This window comes from Gorilla gorilla, chromosome 18 (genome assembly GCF_029281585.2).
Source record: "Gorilla gorilla gorilla isolate KB3781 chromosome 18, NHGRI_mGorGor1-v2.1_pri, whole genome shotgun sequence".
Lineage (NCBI taxonomy): Eukaryota > Metazoa > Chordata > Mammalia > Primates > Hominidae > Gorilla > Gorilla gorilla.
In genome coordinates, this window is record NC_073242.2 from 111,691,373 (window position 1) to 111,707,736 (window position 16,364).

The 16,364-nt window shown below is 49.0% G+C and overlaps 1 protein-coding gene across 1 annotated transcript in view; it reads right to left on the reverse strand.

The window, feature by feature from the left end:
- LOC101127236 (polycystin-1-like protein 2) overlaps positions 1 to 16,364 on the reverse strand; it is a 117,314-nt gene that overhangs the window by 72,401 nt on the left and 28,549 nt on the right. Inside the window, 7 exon segments of the mRNA XM_055366748.2 lie at positions 466 to 611; positions 2,639 to 2,815; positions 4,477 to 4,618; positions 5,985 to 6,105; positions 10,305 to 10,512; positions 13,679 to 13,796; positions 15,469 to 15,518. Of these exon segments, the coding sequence (XP_055222723.2) occupies positions 466 to 611; positions 2,639 to 2,815; positions 4,477 to 4,618; positions 5,985 to 6,105; positions 10,305 to 10,512; positions 13,679 to 13,796; positions 15,469 to 15,518 (962 nt within the window).

Below are 16,364 nucleotides of genomic sequence, written 5' to 3' on the forward strand. Positions count from 1 at the left end.
TACCACTGGCTGCCCTCCTCTCTCGGTCTCAACCTCTTCCACCTCCACCTGGCCTCTGACACTTGAAATCTTCTTGGGATCTTATCCAGGCTCTTCCTTGAGTCCTTGTTGGCTAATCTTGGTCCTACTTCTTCTGAGCTCTCTGAAGGTGCTGGCCTAACTCATGCCAGAGTCATTCTCCAACCCCCCTCACCCACCCACCAGCTCCCAGGACCCTCCCCCTATTCTGGCCACTAAATCATAACATCTACAAAGGTAGAGACCATGTCTACTGTGTCCCTGGCTATACCCCCAGGACGTGGCCCAGGGTAGATGCTCTGTAAATATTTGTGGAAGGAATGGATGAATCAGTGACTTATCTGGCTATGCCCCTGGCTATCTTCCCTCCGGCCATCCTTTTAGTGAGGTTCATATGGGTGGAGAATTTTTCTCAGTAAAGAAACAGTGGCCACTGCCACCACCCACCTTAGCCACGGCCTGGGTCTGCTGTGTGTCCCCTGCACGATTGGTGGCAGAAATAACTACTGTCAGCACAAAGTCATTGTTCTCCTTTCCAAGTGGCAGATACACTGATGGGAGGGCAGTTTCAGGGCCACAGTGTAGGCAGGAACCTGGCAAAACCAGAAATTGACCGATGAGGGGGCATCGCTAAGCCCCAGGTAGACTGCAACCCACTCAGGTAGAGGCTGGTGACAGGGACACAAAAGCCACAGCTCTTGAAGGCATGGTAGGCTCTCGGGATTCCACACTTTCAAGTAAGAGACAGTCACATATGCTGATTCACTGTCTTCTCTAAGCAACTGCAGGTTGCTGTAACTTTGGAAAAATTTTAGTAAAATCCATAAAAAATTGCAGGAAAAACATCCCATTTACAGTTTTTTTTTTAAAAAGTCAAGGTGGTAAACCAAATTATAAGACGAAGAAAAAGAAGGAGGAGGGGGAGGAGGAGCAACAATGACAACTTAAAAATTAGCTCAGGGGCGAGGAGTTCAAGACCAGCCTGGGCAAATTAGGAAGACCTTGTTTCTACAAAAAAAAAGTAAAAATTAGGTCTCGAACTCCTGACCTCAGGTGATCCACCCACCTTAGCCTCCCAAAGTTCCTGGGATTACTGACATGAGCCACCACGCCCAGCCTGGGACTTGTTTTTATGTAGCCACACTTTCCTGCCTCCGTGCTCACTTGGATGATGGGGGAGAGGTACTAAAGAGGAATAGCCTATTGGAATTAGGCAGCTGTCCTGGCCTTTCCCTCTGGCAGGACACAGTTTGAAATAACATCCACTTACCTTGCTTGAACTTTTTCCTTTCAGACTCAGCCCCATTCACAGCCCTCTTAACGGCGATGCATTTCCACATCTATTAGACAGGGCGCTCGTGAAAACTACACTCCCTCGGGTATTACAATAGCTGACGTGCACTTTCCCTAATCAAGGTGTAGTGTTTATGCCGTTGTGATGTTTGATGCTGGATTTGGGGGACCATCCTGGCAACACTCCTGGTGCCTGACTTTGGAGGAAATTTACAATCTGATTAGAGCATTTTCAGAGCACAGAATGCCAAAGCTCTCCTGGGCGTGTGGCTTACATCTGTAATCCCAGCACTTTGGGAGGCCGAGGCAGGCAGATCACCTGAGGTCAGGAGTTTGAGACTAGCCTGGCTAACATAGTGAAACCCCATCTCTACTAAAAATACAAAAATTAGCCGGGTGTGGTGGCGGGCACCTGTAATCTCAGCTACTCGGGAAGCTGAGGCAAGAGAATCGCTTGAACCCGGGAGGCGGAGGTTGCAGTGGGCCGAGATCGTGCCACCGCACTCCAGCCTTGGCAACAAGGCAAAACTCTGTCTCAAAAAAAAAAAAAAAAAAAAAGAAGCCAAAGCCCACTGGGTGGAGATCAGGGCTCAGATGAGCCCTCCAAGGACCAATCACTCCCCAAATGGAAGAATAAATGCAATGTGAGTGGCTCCCTCATCTCTCCTGCTAATACCCTGTGGCTGTCCTGGGGTGTGAGTGGTTAGGGTGACAGCAGGGAGACTGTGTTGGGTTTTATGCATTGTGGATGGGGTCTTCCATGTTTGTCACCTGTACACCTTTGCAAAAATGTTCTTTCAGCTCAGCTAGTCCTGCAATTATCACCCATTCCCTGGGGCTGCTTGTAAAGCAGCGTCAATGAAATTGTTGAAGATTCTGTTAACCAGACCCATCTCTGTCTTCCTGAATAGCTCCAGGCTTCTGGGAGTCCCAGCTACTACAAGTGTGTGTGTGTGTGTGTGTGTGTGTGTGTGTGTGTGTGTGGTGAGCAGGGGTTGGGGGATGGTGTCTTGGTGGTGGCCCCACATGGTCATACTTTTGGGTATCCTTGTTCATTTCACTCCATTAGTGTCCCCCATGCCAGGGCAATGGATTTTGGCTTCCAGTTGTGGAAGAGCTATTGATGAGACCTTCTTCTCATGTCTCTGTGGAGTGATGGCTGAGTCAGTGTCTTGGGGCTAGGGGTTGAGGTTTAGGGGATCCCTCATCCTGCCAACCTCTCTCGCACACGGAACATATTCTTTGCAGCTCCCAGAGAGAACAGGCCCCTGTTCTGCAAGAAGATGAGCCCAGGAGCTGAGGGAAGAGCAGAGTCTTCAGCCGGTACCTGATTCCAGACAGAAGCAGAACTCCAGGGGTCCCAGGGCTGCGGAGGCATTGCAGAAGATGGCAAAGCTCGTCAGAACGGTGCCCTCCTCTGGGGCAATAGTGCAGGCAGGCACCTCAGGGGAAGGCAGAGTGCTGATCACATAGGTGTCCTCCCCATAGGCGTGCCTGGTCAGTGCTGGGAGTAGAGAGAGATCATGTTCAGGGGGCCACGTGGGGCCCACAAACTCCATCCTGCTGTTAGATTGCCCCCTGAGCTCATTAAACACAAAGATTCTTGGGCTCTACTTCAAACCCAGAACCTCAGATGTCTCTGGATCTGGGAAGAGCCCAGAAACGTACATACCTAACAATTAAACAATGAAACCCCAAAACAACTCTCCCTGATGCAAGGGATCCCAGGGCCTCACTTTGAGAAACTGGGCAGAGATAGGGGAAGATAATCAGACAGACCTGAGCTTGAATTTTAGTTCTGCCATTTGTTAACCGAGTGACCTCAGACTTGACCTTTTCTTTTCCAATTTTGTTTTCCTAATTTTTTTTCTTTTTAGAGATAGGGTCTTGCACTGTCACCTAGGCTAGAGTCCAGTGGTGCAATCATAGCTTACTATAGCCTTGAACTCCTACGCTTAAGTGATTCCACTGCCTTGGCCTCCCGAGTCAGCTAGGACCACAGGAGTACACCATTACGGCTGGCTAATTTTCCAATTTTTGTAGAGACAGGGTCTCGCTCTGTTGCCAGGGCTGGTCTTGAACTCCTGGCCTCAAGGGATCCTCCCGCCTCAGCCTCCCAAAGTGCTGGGATTACAGGCATGAGCCACTGGACCCGGGCTGAGAACTTGACCTTTTCAAGAGTCAGGTCCTCATCTGTAGAATGCGGCTGATGATAATAGCTTCCCCACAGAGATCTCGTGAGGTGGGGGTATGCTGGGAAAATGCTCAAAATCACAGAGCCAGGAAAGACCAGAACCAGGATCCGGAAACAGGCTGAGCCCACCCCGAAGCCCACACTCTTCCCAGGCCCCGAGATCACTGTTAAGAGCCACGAGTGGACCTGCAGTCACATCCCACATCACCTGGAGTAGCCACCTACGTTTTCAGAGAGCACATGCCTGGAAGAGCTGGGCATAAAGAGAATTTGAACCCATAAAAACTCATTCCTTGGCCTAGACCCAATTCGGAAAGTTTGGGGTGGACCCAAGAGTGTGCATGTTTAACTAATTCCTTGTTTATCCTGATGTGCATGGTCTGTGGGCCACTTCGGGAAATTTGGAAGCAAAGCAATCCTTCCTAAAAAGAATCATCACCTCCATTGTTGGTGTGTTTGAGAATCTATGTTTCTCACACAGGGCTTGTTTTAAACGAGAAGCCCTGAACAATCCTGGCAGGGTGTACAGGTTGCACGACCCCAGAATGACCTGCTTGTAACGCTGGGGTTATCTCATTCATCCTGCAAAATAACCATTCTGAGGCAGGCATTTCGATTATCCCAGTTTACATGTCAGGAAACTGAGGCATAGAGAGGCGAAATCCTCTGCCTAGAGTCTCCCATGTAGAAAGTGGCAGTGGTGCGATTTACACCAGAGCCTGCGCTGTGGCCTCTGCACTAAGCTGATGCCCTGGCTGGGCGTGGTGACTCACAGCTGCCATCCCAGCACTTTAGGAGGCTGAGACAGGAGGATCGTTTGGCTCCAGGAGTTCAGGACCAGACAGGGCAACATAGTGAGATCCCATCTCTCTACTTCAATATTTAAAAGAAAAATAAACTGATGCCCAATATCTGAGTGTTTCTGGGTTTATCTGGGTTCCCTGAGAGGAGATAAAAGGGAGCTTTCGCACCTGTGGCTCTGATTCGGATGACCTCTCCCCGGGACTGCGGAAACGAGCTGTTCAGCAGCAACGTGGAGGTGTTGCTCTGGAGGAGGGTTAAGGACCTTGGCCAAAATTCTCTGAGTCTGCAGGCATCCGGGAGGGGCTCGGCCTGAAAGACAGGATGGCCCAGGTCTGCTGACGCTACAGCCAGGCCACAGGACTGCATCAGGACAGTGGCTTCTGGGTGCTAGACAGCCTTTCAGATTTATTACTGATGAACGGAGGACAGGCAGCCCCAGCTCCCCAAGAAGTCACCCGGAATATACACTTTCCAGCCTCATTGTGGTGTCTGTCTTAGATTGGGGTCCCCAGAAGCAGAGCCTGAGATGGGGATTTGTGTGCAGGTTATTTATTTGTTTATTTTTGAGCCAGGCACAGTGGCTCACACCTCTAATCCCGGCACTTTGGGAGGCTGAGGTGGGCGGATCATCTGAGCTCAGGAGTTCAAGACCAGCCTGGCCAACATGGTGAAACTCTGTCTCTACTAAAAATACGAAAATCAGCCGGGCATGGTGTTATGTGCCTGTAATCCTGGCTACTTGGGAGGCTGAGGCAGGAGAATTGCTTGAACCCAGGAGGCAGAGGTTGCAGTGAGCTGAGACTGTGTCACTGTACTCCAGCCTGGGTGACAGAGTGTGACTCTGTCTCAAAAAAAAAAAAAAAATTAAAAAGAAAATATTTTTGAGACGGAGTCTCACTCTGCTGCCCAGGCTAGAGTGCAGTGTATGATCTCTGTGCACTGCAACCTCTGCCTCCCAGGTTCAAGTGATTCTCCTGCCTCGGCCTCCCAAGTAGATAGAATTATAGGCATGCATCACCATACCCCGCTAATGTTTTTGTATTTTTAGTAGAGATGGGGTTTCACCATGTTGGCCAGGCTGGTCTCAAACCCCTGACCTCAGGTGATCTGCCTGCTTCGGACTCCCAAAGTGTTGGGATTAAAGGCTTGAGCCACCATATCCAGCCTTGTGTGCAGGTTATTTATGGAAGGAGGATTCACAGGGAAAAGCAGTGGAGAGAGAGAAACAGCAGAGAACAAAACAAGGCAAAAAAACAGTTACTGGAAGCATCCAGCCTCAGCCTGGTCACACGGAGAGCCCTGAAGCGTAAGATGCACAGCTGAAATCACCCTACCTGAGGACAGAGAAGGTGGGCTATTAGACCCTCCATCCATCAGTCGTTGGCCAATGGTCAGTCCACAAAAGCTGGAGTTAGGATCGTCCGCCTGGGAAGCAGGACTTTTGCTGAGATGCCAAGAGCACCTGCTGCAAAGTTTCTCCAGAGCTTTTTCTCCCTTCTGCCCATCTGCCCTGCTGTCAATTCCCTGATTTTCTCCCCAGCCCAATACCCTGAGTCCCATACCGCAGGCTCTGAATGGAATTGACCCAACCCTGGCCCAGTACTGGGCATGTGACATGGGTGTGCTGAAAGCGCAAGGGAGATTTCCATTCTTGAGTGGTTGTCACTGTGCTCACCTGCTCTGTTGGGGTGTTGTCCAAATACCAGGTAAACATAGCCACTGGGGAGTCCTCCCCCATGGTGACCCTGAGCAGAATGTCTTCGCTGGCATTAACTGGCCTGCAGTTCCTCTCACAGCTGAAAGGCAGAGAGAGGACAGAGTGAGGAAGCTCCCCCAGCCATTGCTATCATCTGGATGTTTGTCCCCTGAAACCTCATGTTGAAATATGATCCCCAATGTTGGAGGTGGGGCTTCATGGGAGGTGTTTGCGTCATGGGGGCGGATTCCTCATGAATGGATGAATGCCTCCCTCGGGAGCGAGTTCTTGCTCTATTAGTCACCACCAGAGCTGGTTGTTAAAAAGATGGCCAGGCGCGGTGGCTCACATCTGTAATCCCAGCACTTTGAGAGGCCCAGGCGGGCAGATCATGTGAGGTTAGGAGTTTGAGACCAGCCTGGCCAGCATGGTGAAACCCTGTCTCTACTAAAAATACAAAAATTAGTGGGGCGTGGTGGCGGGTGCCTGTAGTCCCAGCTACTCGGGAGTCTGAGGCAGGAGAATCACTTGAACCAGGGAGATGGAGGTTGCAGTGAGCCAAGATCACACCACTGCACTCCAACCTGAGTGACAGAGTGACACTCCATCTCCAAAAAAAAAAAAAAAAAAAAGAGCCTGGCACCTCCCTCCCTTCTCTGCACACACCAGGTTCCCTTCATCTTTCACTGTAAGTGGAAGCAGCCTGAGGCCCTTATCAGATACAGATGTCCAGTCTTGGATTTTCCAACCATAAGAATCATGAGCCAAATAAATATTTTTTCTTTTTCTTTTTTCTTTTTTTTTTTTTTTTTTTGAGACAGAGTCTGGCTCTGTCGCCCAGGCTGCAGTGCAGTGGCGCGATCTTGGCTCACTGCAAGCTCTGCCTCCCAGAGTCAAGCAATTCTCCTGCCTCAGCCTCCTGAATAGCTGAGATTACAGACAGGCACCACCATACCCAACTGATTTGTATTTTCAGTAGAGACAGCGTTTTGCTATGTTGGCCTGGCTGGTCTTGAACTCTTGGCCTCAAGTGATCCACCCGCCTCAACTTCCCAAAGTGCTGGGATTACAGGCATGAGCCACTGTGCCCGGCCAACCATTTTTCTTTATAAATTACCTAGCCCCAGATATTCCTTTATAACAATGCAAAATGGGCCGGGTGCAGTGGCTCACACCTGTAATCCCAGCACTTTGGAAGGCCGAGGGTGGTGGATCACGAGGTCAGGAGATCGAGACCATCCTGGCTAACACGGTGAAACCCCGTCTCTACTAAAAATACAAAAAATTAGCCGGGCATGGTGGCAGGCGCCTGTAGTCCCAGCTACTTGGGAGGCTGAGGCAGGACAATGGCGTGAACCCGGGAGGCAGAGCTTGCAGTGAGCCGAGATAGCGCCACTGCACTCCGGCCTGGGTGAAAGAGCAAGACTCTGTCTCAAAAAAAAAAAAAAAAAAAAAAAAAATGCAAAATGGATTCAGACAGCCATTGTGACCACTGGCCTGGTCTTTTGTCCAGTCCTTCTCAAGTCCTTTGAGAGGGTAGGAAATGGCCCTTTTTCAAATTAAAGATGGAATAAAAGCCGCCCCTGCCCCAACCAACACTGGGACATAGCCTTGGTTGTGAAGATGGACTGAGTCATGGCCTGACTGAATTCCCATGTCATTCACTGACAGTGTAATGATACGGAAGGTGAATGAGGCTGAGACAGGACCTGGGTTCTAATCCTGTCCTTGTCGCTTATGAAGGGTCACCTTGTGTGCATCACTCAAACTTTTTTTTTTTTTTTTTTTGAGACTGAGTCTCACTCTATGGCCCAGGCTAGAGTGCAGTGGCGCGATCTCGGCTCACTACAACCTCCACCTCCTGGTTCAAGAGATTCTCCTGCCTCAGCCTCCCGAGTAGCTGGGATTATAGGCGCTCACCACCATGCCGGGCTAACGTTTGTATTTTTTTAGTAGAGACAGGGTTTCACTATGTTGGCCAGGCTGGTCTCAAACACCTGACCTCAGGTGATCCGCCCGCCTCGGCCTCCCAAAGTGCTGGGATTACAGGTATGAGCCACCATGCCCAGCCGAATCACTTAAACTCTCTAAGCCTCAGTTTCCTCACCTGCAAAATGAGGGGATAGCCTAGATAATTTCTGTGATTCTTTTTAGTTCAGATAATAGTAAACTAATGCTGTGGTTCAACAGCACGCCCGCCATGCACACATTACTTCCATTGTCTCTAGCTTGTCCAATGCTCACAATAGCCCTGTGAGTGACATATTAGCATCCCCACATCACAGGCGAGGAAACCAGGCCCCGAGAGCTTATGTGATTTGTCCTAAGTGATGTAACTTCTAAGTGGGCAGATAGAATGTGAACCATCGTGTCTGGATCCAAACTCTTGGCCCTCTCTATAATGTCTCTATGAAGGCCAAAGCAACTCCATTTCCGATGCTAATCTGCCACGTTGACTACTGATTAACCCCAATTCCAGGAATGCCTCTAAGATTTCTATTCTCTCTACAGTTCTTTGTGTAAGAGCATGTACTTACTATGAGTCCTGCCCTTAAAGAATAGTATTCTTACCTTTCCCTACGATTGTCCTACACATTCCTTCCCTATGGTATATAAGCTCTGGTTCTGGGGGGTAATGGCGCTGACTTTCACCATCTTGTCTTGCAGCTGCCCTAGACATCATGGTTTCTGTTCACAAGTCTCAATTAAATGTTCCTTTCTGAGAAACTAAATTTGTCAGCTTCTTTCTCTGGCCTCTCTGCTTCCTCGAACTTTGGGGGAAGGTTTGCATAGAACTGCCCTCCACAGGATGGTCCCCCAGTTTCCCCTTTGGTCTGAACTTGACGATACCTCTTCAACTTCCTACTTCTCTCTTCATGTCTGTCCTAGTCCAAGTGTGCGGGACGTTCTCTATCTGCCTCTCCAATCCAGTCTCCTCCCACTTGCGGCTCTGACCTGGGAGACTGAGCTCTATACACTGTATCACCCAAGCTGCCACACCCTCCAGCTTCTAACTGGGTCCAGCCAATGGGAACCATTGATAGAGGAATGGAGGGTGAGAGGAGAGAGTTTGGGGAATTTATTCATGGCTTTCCCTGCTCTTTTCCCTGATGGGCTGCAGGTGGGAGAGGCTGTGTTTCTCCAACCAAGGCCACAGCTCCCTATGTATGTAGTCCTGCCTAGTCTTACCTCTGCATTCCTGGGGGTGATAATGGCTTCCCTTGGTTGTAGTCCTGCCTTGTCACCCCTGGTTCATTGCCTTATACCTGCCCTCACCTGTAAATGGTCCCTTCATCAGCTCTCTTCCATTCATTCCTGGTTTGGCTGAGCCATCAGCTTCCTGCAGGGACTGGCTGATAGGCCAAGCAACCTTGACCTCCTACCTTGACTCCTGCAAGAGCCTGGGCAATCTCCCTGAGTCTTCTCTTGCCCTCTTCCAAGTCATTCTCCACTGAGCCACGAGAGCATATTGAAGTAACATGCTTAGAACTCTTGGATGCTTGGCTTGGCGTGGTGGCTCATTCCTGTAATCCCAGCAATTTGGGAGGCCGAGGCAGGTGGGTCACCTAAGGTGAGGAGTTTGAGACTAGCCTATCCAACATGGTGAAACCCTGCCTCTACAAAAAATACAAAAATTAGCTGCGCATGGTGGCATGCATGCCTGTAATCCCAGATACTCAGGAGTCTGAGGCACGAGAAATGTTTGAACCTGGGAGGTGGAGGCTGCTGTGAGCTGCGATGGTGCCACTGCCCTCCAGCCTGGGTGACAGAGTGAGACTCCATTTCAAAAAAATAAAAATAAAAATAAAGAACTCTTGGGTGGTTTCTCTGTATCACTCTTAGGAAAAAGGCTAAAATCTTGATATGACCGGCAAGGCCCCACTTGAGCCAGGCCCTGCCTACACTACCAGCTCCTTCCCACCCTTCTCTTCTCCATCCTCAGGACACTGGCCTCTTTCGCTCCCTGATGATTCTCTGCTCCCTCCCTTTGCCCGCTCTGTTCCTGCTCCAGCTGCCCCTTCCCTGCCCTGTGAATTTCTCCTGAACACCTCTGCTGAGCTGCAGTTCCTGAGAGAAGTCTCTCTAAGCCCCAGTCAGGGCAGTTTTCATAGAAGTGCGCTCTCTCCCTTCTTCATTTGTGTCCAGAAGTGCTGATCACCAGGTGGTAGTAACCCCTATGAGAACAGAGACCACCACAGCAAGCCCTGCCCCAAGGCAGCCCCAGCCTCAGTGGGTCCTCAGTAAGTGTTGGCTGAACGAATGAATCAGGACCCTGGAGGAACTGCCCACGTGCCCCACCTGACTCGAGGCCTGAGTTCCCAGGGCGTAGACACGTAGAGGCACTGCTCTGCCCTGTTCTCCAGCTCTTGGCCTCTCAGAACAGCCAGGCGCAGGGTGACAGCAGAGTCAGGCGGCGGCAGGCAGGATGCTGGAACCACCAGCTCCCTCTGGTCTGTGCGAAGCAGCTGCCTCTCAACACAGCCGCTTCACTGAGCCCAGCAAGGCCCTGAGAGAAATGGACAGACACTGTTATCCATCAGGAGCCCTGAACGTGGCACACGCTGCTAGCTTCTCATTTTGAAAGGGGTCATGAATAATAACATCAGCTCTAAATAGACATTTTAATTTTTAATGTCACTTTTATTATTTATTTATTTTGAGATGGAGTTTCGCCCTTATTGCCAAGGCCAGAGTGCAATGGCGCCATCTTGCCTCACTGCAACCTCCGACTTCTGGGTTCAAATGATTCTCCTGTCTCAGCCTCCAGAGTAGCTAGGATTACAGGCATGCACCACCACACCTGGCTAATTTTTGTATTTTTAGTGGAGATGGGGTTTCAACACGTTGGCCAAGCTGGTCTCAAACTTCTGACCTCAGGTGACCCAGCTGCCTCGGCCTTCCAAAATGCTGGGATTACAGGCCTGAGCCACCACGCCCGGCCAAAATGTCACTTTTAATGCAGGTTGCAGAAATGGTGCTGTGGAAGGATGCTTTTGGGAAGAAGAACCATGCTTCACCCAAACCCTGAGCAAATCTGCAGGATGTGGTTGGCTTCTGTTGCACTGGTGCTCAGGAAGGTGTGTAGCAGGAGAGGGGCCAGGAGGATCTGTGGCCCTGGGAGAAGGTCCAGGGCAGCTTCTTACCCCGGTATATTTGTCATTCCATGTGGACGAGGCTGTCCACAGCGCCAAGTCCCTGCGGGCTACTACGGAGGCCTGGGAGGCTGTACTGCCATCTGGGAGGCTGCTGTGTCACCTCCTGCTTTATGTTAGCAGCTTCCTAAGTTTATGTATCCTCTGTCCTTCAACTCTATTGACTGATGTTTACTCATCAATACCTCACTTCCCACCATCTCCAATATGCTGACAGGCATATAGCAGGAGAGAGGCCAGAAAGATCTAAAGCCCCAGGAGAGTATTCCCAAGATTCCTGGGACTATTCCAAGAATTCCAAGATTCCCTAGATCTACAGCCCTGGAAGAATAGTCCCAAGATATGTTCCCTGAGCATATTTCCAAAATATGTTCAGGGTTCAGGCTCATCAGCTCAGTCGCCTAAACTATGGACTTGCATGCTCTGTATTCAGATAAGGAGAATGAATATTCAGAGGGATGTCATGACCACGTAACAATTAACATCAAAAGCCTTAAAATGTTGCATGACTTTTGACCCAGTTATTCCATTTCTACAAATTTATTTGTGAAAGTAACCACAGTTGTAAATAGAGATTGAACTGTATAAGAGCAAACAATGTGAAACAATCTAAATGTCCAAAAAGAGGGTAAAGAAATGATCACACATCAGCCGGGCACTGCAGCTCACGCCTGTAATCCCAGCACTTTGGGAGGCCGAGGCAGGTGGATCACCTGAGGTCAGGAGTTCGAGACCAGCCTGGCCAACATAGTGAAACCTCATCTCTACTAAAAGTACAACAATTAGTTGGGCATGGTGGCGCGTGTCTATAATCCCAGCTACTCGGGACCTGAGGCAGGAGAATCGCTTGAACCTGGGAGGTGGAGGCTGCAGTGAGCCGAGATTGCGCCACTGCACTCCAACCTGGGTGACAGAGCGAGACTCCATCTCAAAAAAAAAAAAAAAAAAATCACACATCAACATTATGGTCTATTGTGCAGCTATTAAGAAAATCAATATAGAGACGATACCACGACATTATAATATGCAAATATGCAGGTTATATTGTTCAATGAAAAAAGGGTAAAGAAAACAGTATGAATAACATTTCTTTCTTTCTTTCTTTCTTTTTTTTTTGAGACGGAGTCTTACTCTGTCTCCCAGGCTGGAGTGTAGTGGCACAATCTCAGCTCACTGCATCCTCTACCTCCAACGTTCATGCGATTCTCCTGCCTCAGCCTTTTGAATAGCTGGGATTACAGGCACCCACCACCATACCTGTCTAATTTTTATATTTTTAGTAGAGACGGGGTTTCACCACATTGGCCAGGCTGGTCTCGAACTCCTGTCCTCAAGTGATCCTCCCACCTCAGCCTCCCAAAGTGCTGGGATTACAGGCGTGAGCCACCATGCCTGGCCCATTTATTTTATTTCTAAAAGCTAAAAGAATGTGTATGTAGCTAGGCTATATTCCTGTAAAAAGGAGGATACCATTTCTACAATGTGAGCGCTAGTGCTGCCATCTTGGTTTGTTGGAAAATGCCTGATTCACTTCCCTTCTCTCCCTAGGGATATACCAAAGGGCTGGGGGAAGGGGAGGAGTCCACACCAGAGAGGAGGAGCACTTTATCACTTTTGTTTGGAATTGTCAGCGTGTGGACCAGCTTTTCAGGTTTCATTATTGTTTTAAAATTCTCTAGATCCCCTTGCTGCCTGCATTCAGGGCCACCCTTGGTCTGTCACTGCTTTCTCCCACCTTCTATTTTTTTTTTTTTGAGATGCAGTCTTGCTCTGTTGCCCAGGCCAGAGTGCAATGGCACAATCTCAGCTCACTGCAACCTCCACCTCCCAGGTGCAAACAATTCTCCTGCCTCAGCTTCCTGAGCAGCTGGAATTACAGGTGTGCGCCACCACGCCTGGCTAATTTTTGTATTTTTAGTAGAGATGCAGTTTTGCCAAGTTGACCAGGCTGGTCTCAAACTCCTGACCTCCAGTGATCCACCTGCCTCGGCCTCCCAAAGTGCTGGGATTACAGGTGTGAGCCACCACGCCCGGCCCCACCTCCTATTTCCATGGAATTTGCAAGCTCTGGCATGTACAAGTTATACAAAATGTAGGCCATAGGGAAAGCTGGTGTGATGATTAAGAAAAAGAACAGCAAAATCTGACCACTGCTCACCACTTCTTAGTGAAACAGGACAATTCAAGAACTCTATCATTGGCCAGGCGCGGTGGCTCACACCTGTAATCCCAGCACTTTCAGAGGCCAAGGCGGGTGTATCGCTTGAGGTCAGGAGTTCGAGACTAACCTGGCCAACATAGTGAAACCCCATCTCTACTAAAAATACAAAAATTAGCTGGGCGTGGTGGCAGGCACCTGTAATCCCAGCTACTTGGGAGGCTGAGGCAGGAGAATGGCTTGAACCCAGGAAGTGGAGGTTGCAGTGAGCCAAGATCACACCGTTGCACACCAGCCTGGGCAACAAGAGTGAAACTCCATCTCAAAAAAAGAAAAAAAAAAAGAACTCTATTGTCACCTACCACATGACCATTGGAAGCGTAACTCCTTGTCATTGTCTGGCCAGTCCAGGGTCACTGTTGTGAAAGGATCCACATATGGACCAGGTTGGATATACACCTCCATATCGCCTTTATCTTTCTGCAAAAAAAAGCAGCCAGCTGGTGAGACTCCAACTACAGTTAGCTCAGGCTCACTGTGGGGTGCTTTTGGCATTCCCCTTTCACCCCAGAGCAGTCTGCACCAAGAGCAGCTGCAGTGTAAGGCGTGGGGTGGAGACAGACCCTGGCCAATCCCCCTGGCTTCCTTCCCCTCATGGGGCGTGGAGTCGGTTGCTCAGGATCCCCGGGCAAGTCACTTTATTCTGAGCGTCGGCTCGGGGCACACGGGGTGTTCCTGGAGTAAGTTCTGGTGGGACTTGTTAAGCAGCTTGGGCTGTGGAGCTTCTTGCTCAAGCCCCGAAGTCCTGACCTGAAATAACACAGGGCTCCAGTGGAACTCAAGCCCCAGTGGCCTCCCGTGGCCTGAGAATAAAATCCAAATTTCTTGCCTTGGCAACTAAGGCTCCGCGTGATCTGGCCTCTGTCCACGTGTCCATAATCTCCTACATCCCTCCCTCCAACAGGCTCCAGCCACGCTGGCTTCAGGCCATCGCCTGCCTCTCAGATCTGCCCACTCAGAAAGCTCTTGTTCTGCTTTCAGGCATGGCTGCCTGGCTTATCTTCATGTGTCTGCTTACATGTCACCTCTGGAGAGGCCATGTCTGACCACATCAGCCAGACCACCCTGTTCGTTGCTATCGTTGCACTCTATTGGTTCTTATTAGATACTTATCACAATTCCTAATTCTATGATAATTTGTTTGTTGGAGTTTTTTTTTTTTGAGACAGAGTCTTACTCTGTTATCCAGGCTGGAGTGCAGTGGCACAGCCATGGCTCACTGCAGCCTCAACCTCTCAGGCCCAAACTATCCTCCCACCTCAGCCTCCCAAGTAGCTGGGACCACAGGCATGTACCTTAATGCCTGGCTAATTTTTAATTTTGTTTTTTTTTTTTTTTTGAGATGAGGGTCTCACTTTCTTGCTTGAACTCCTGGGCTCAAGTGATCCTCCCACCTTGGCATCCCAAAGTGCTGGGATTACAGGCGTGAGCCACTGTACCAGGCCAATATGTTCGTTAGTATCACTCAGTAAGCTTCCTGAAGGCGGGGACCGTATGTGCTTTTTCACTATTGCATTCCCAGCCCCTGATACCGAGCCTTGAATGTTGTAGACGCACAGTAAGTCTTTGTTGTAGAATAAATGCACGCACGAACAACGTCAACAGCAAGGAGCTGAACTCAGTCTTGTTATAAAAACTGAAGAGCTTGGTCTGTTTTCTTTTCTTCCTGCTTTCTAATATAAGCATTAAAAGCGATAAATTTCTGTCTGAGCACTGCTTTAGCTGCATTCCACAAATTTGCATAGGTTGTATTGTCATTATCATGTAGTTAGAAATTTTTTCTAATTTCCCTTGTGATTTCTTCTTGACCTATTGATTTTTTTACAAGTGTGCTGTTTAATTGCCAAGATATCTAATAGATATCTACATATCCTAGACAACTCATTATAGATTTACAACATAACTCTGTTGTGATTAGACAACTTGCTTTGTTTGAATTCAGTCATTTTGGGCCTCTTCTCAAATGGAAGAAGCCTCAGGGATTCCTAGTGCTCTGGCTATTAGTATCAAAAAACCAAAACTCAAAACTAAAACAGAGCACTTGGACATCTTTTCCTTGTGAGGTTAAATGTTTTTTAAAGACAATACTCACACTCTTTCCTTCGGCATTCATCCCAGATGGTTCTTGGAGACCGGAAGGGGCTGTGAACACAGTGGGAATGGGTATCAAGCTTTGGTTGGAAACCTTACAAAAGGTTGTCAAAATATAGAGTCAGAGAGTCATGTGGAAAATGCCAGCAGGGGCATCAGCCTGTCTTTGAAAATGGTTTAAGGGAACATAGCAAACATTCAGGTCCTAGGGAAATGGATTAAAAGTGAGCCATCTTGTCCACCACTGGACTAAACACACCCCTTTGGTAGTTGACAAAGAGGCAGCTGCCAGTGCAGATAAAACACAAGATTTAGAGTCGGACAGATGCAGTTATGCACCGCTAATGTGTGTTTTTGTTTTGTTTTGTTTGTTGTTTTTGTTTTTTGAGACACACTCTTGCTCTGTCTCTCAGGCTGGAGTGCAGTGGGGCAATCTTGGCTCAATGCAACCTCTGTCTCCCGGTTCAAGCGATTCTCCTGCCTCAGCCTCCTGAGTAGCTGGGATTACAGGCGCCCACCACCACACCCAGATAATTTTTTGTATTTTTAGTAGAGACAGCGTTTCACCATGTTGGCCAGGCTGGTCTTAAACTCTTGACCTCAGGTGATCCGCCCATCTCAACCTCCCAAAGTGTAGGGATTAGAGGCATGACCCACTGCACCCAGCCTGCACCGCTAATGTTTAACTACCAGTAAAGAAGGTGGGAGTGAGGAGCCCTGATTTGTAGCGTTTGTCAATTTCCATGGTATAAATGTTCCCACCAATCTATAAGCCTGATGCTACTGAATATAGAGTGAGGAGAGATCGGCATGCTCACCTCTGGCAAGTGGGTGGAGTCAGCACCACACACTAAGCTGTTGTCAGATCCTCTTACTGGCCTCCCATTGGCTATGTGA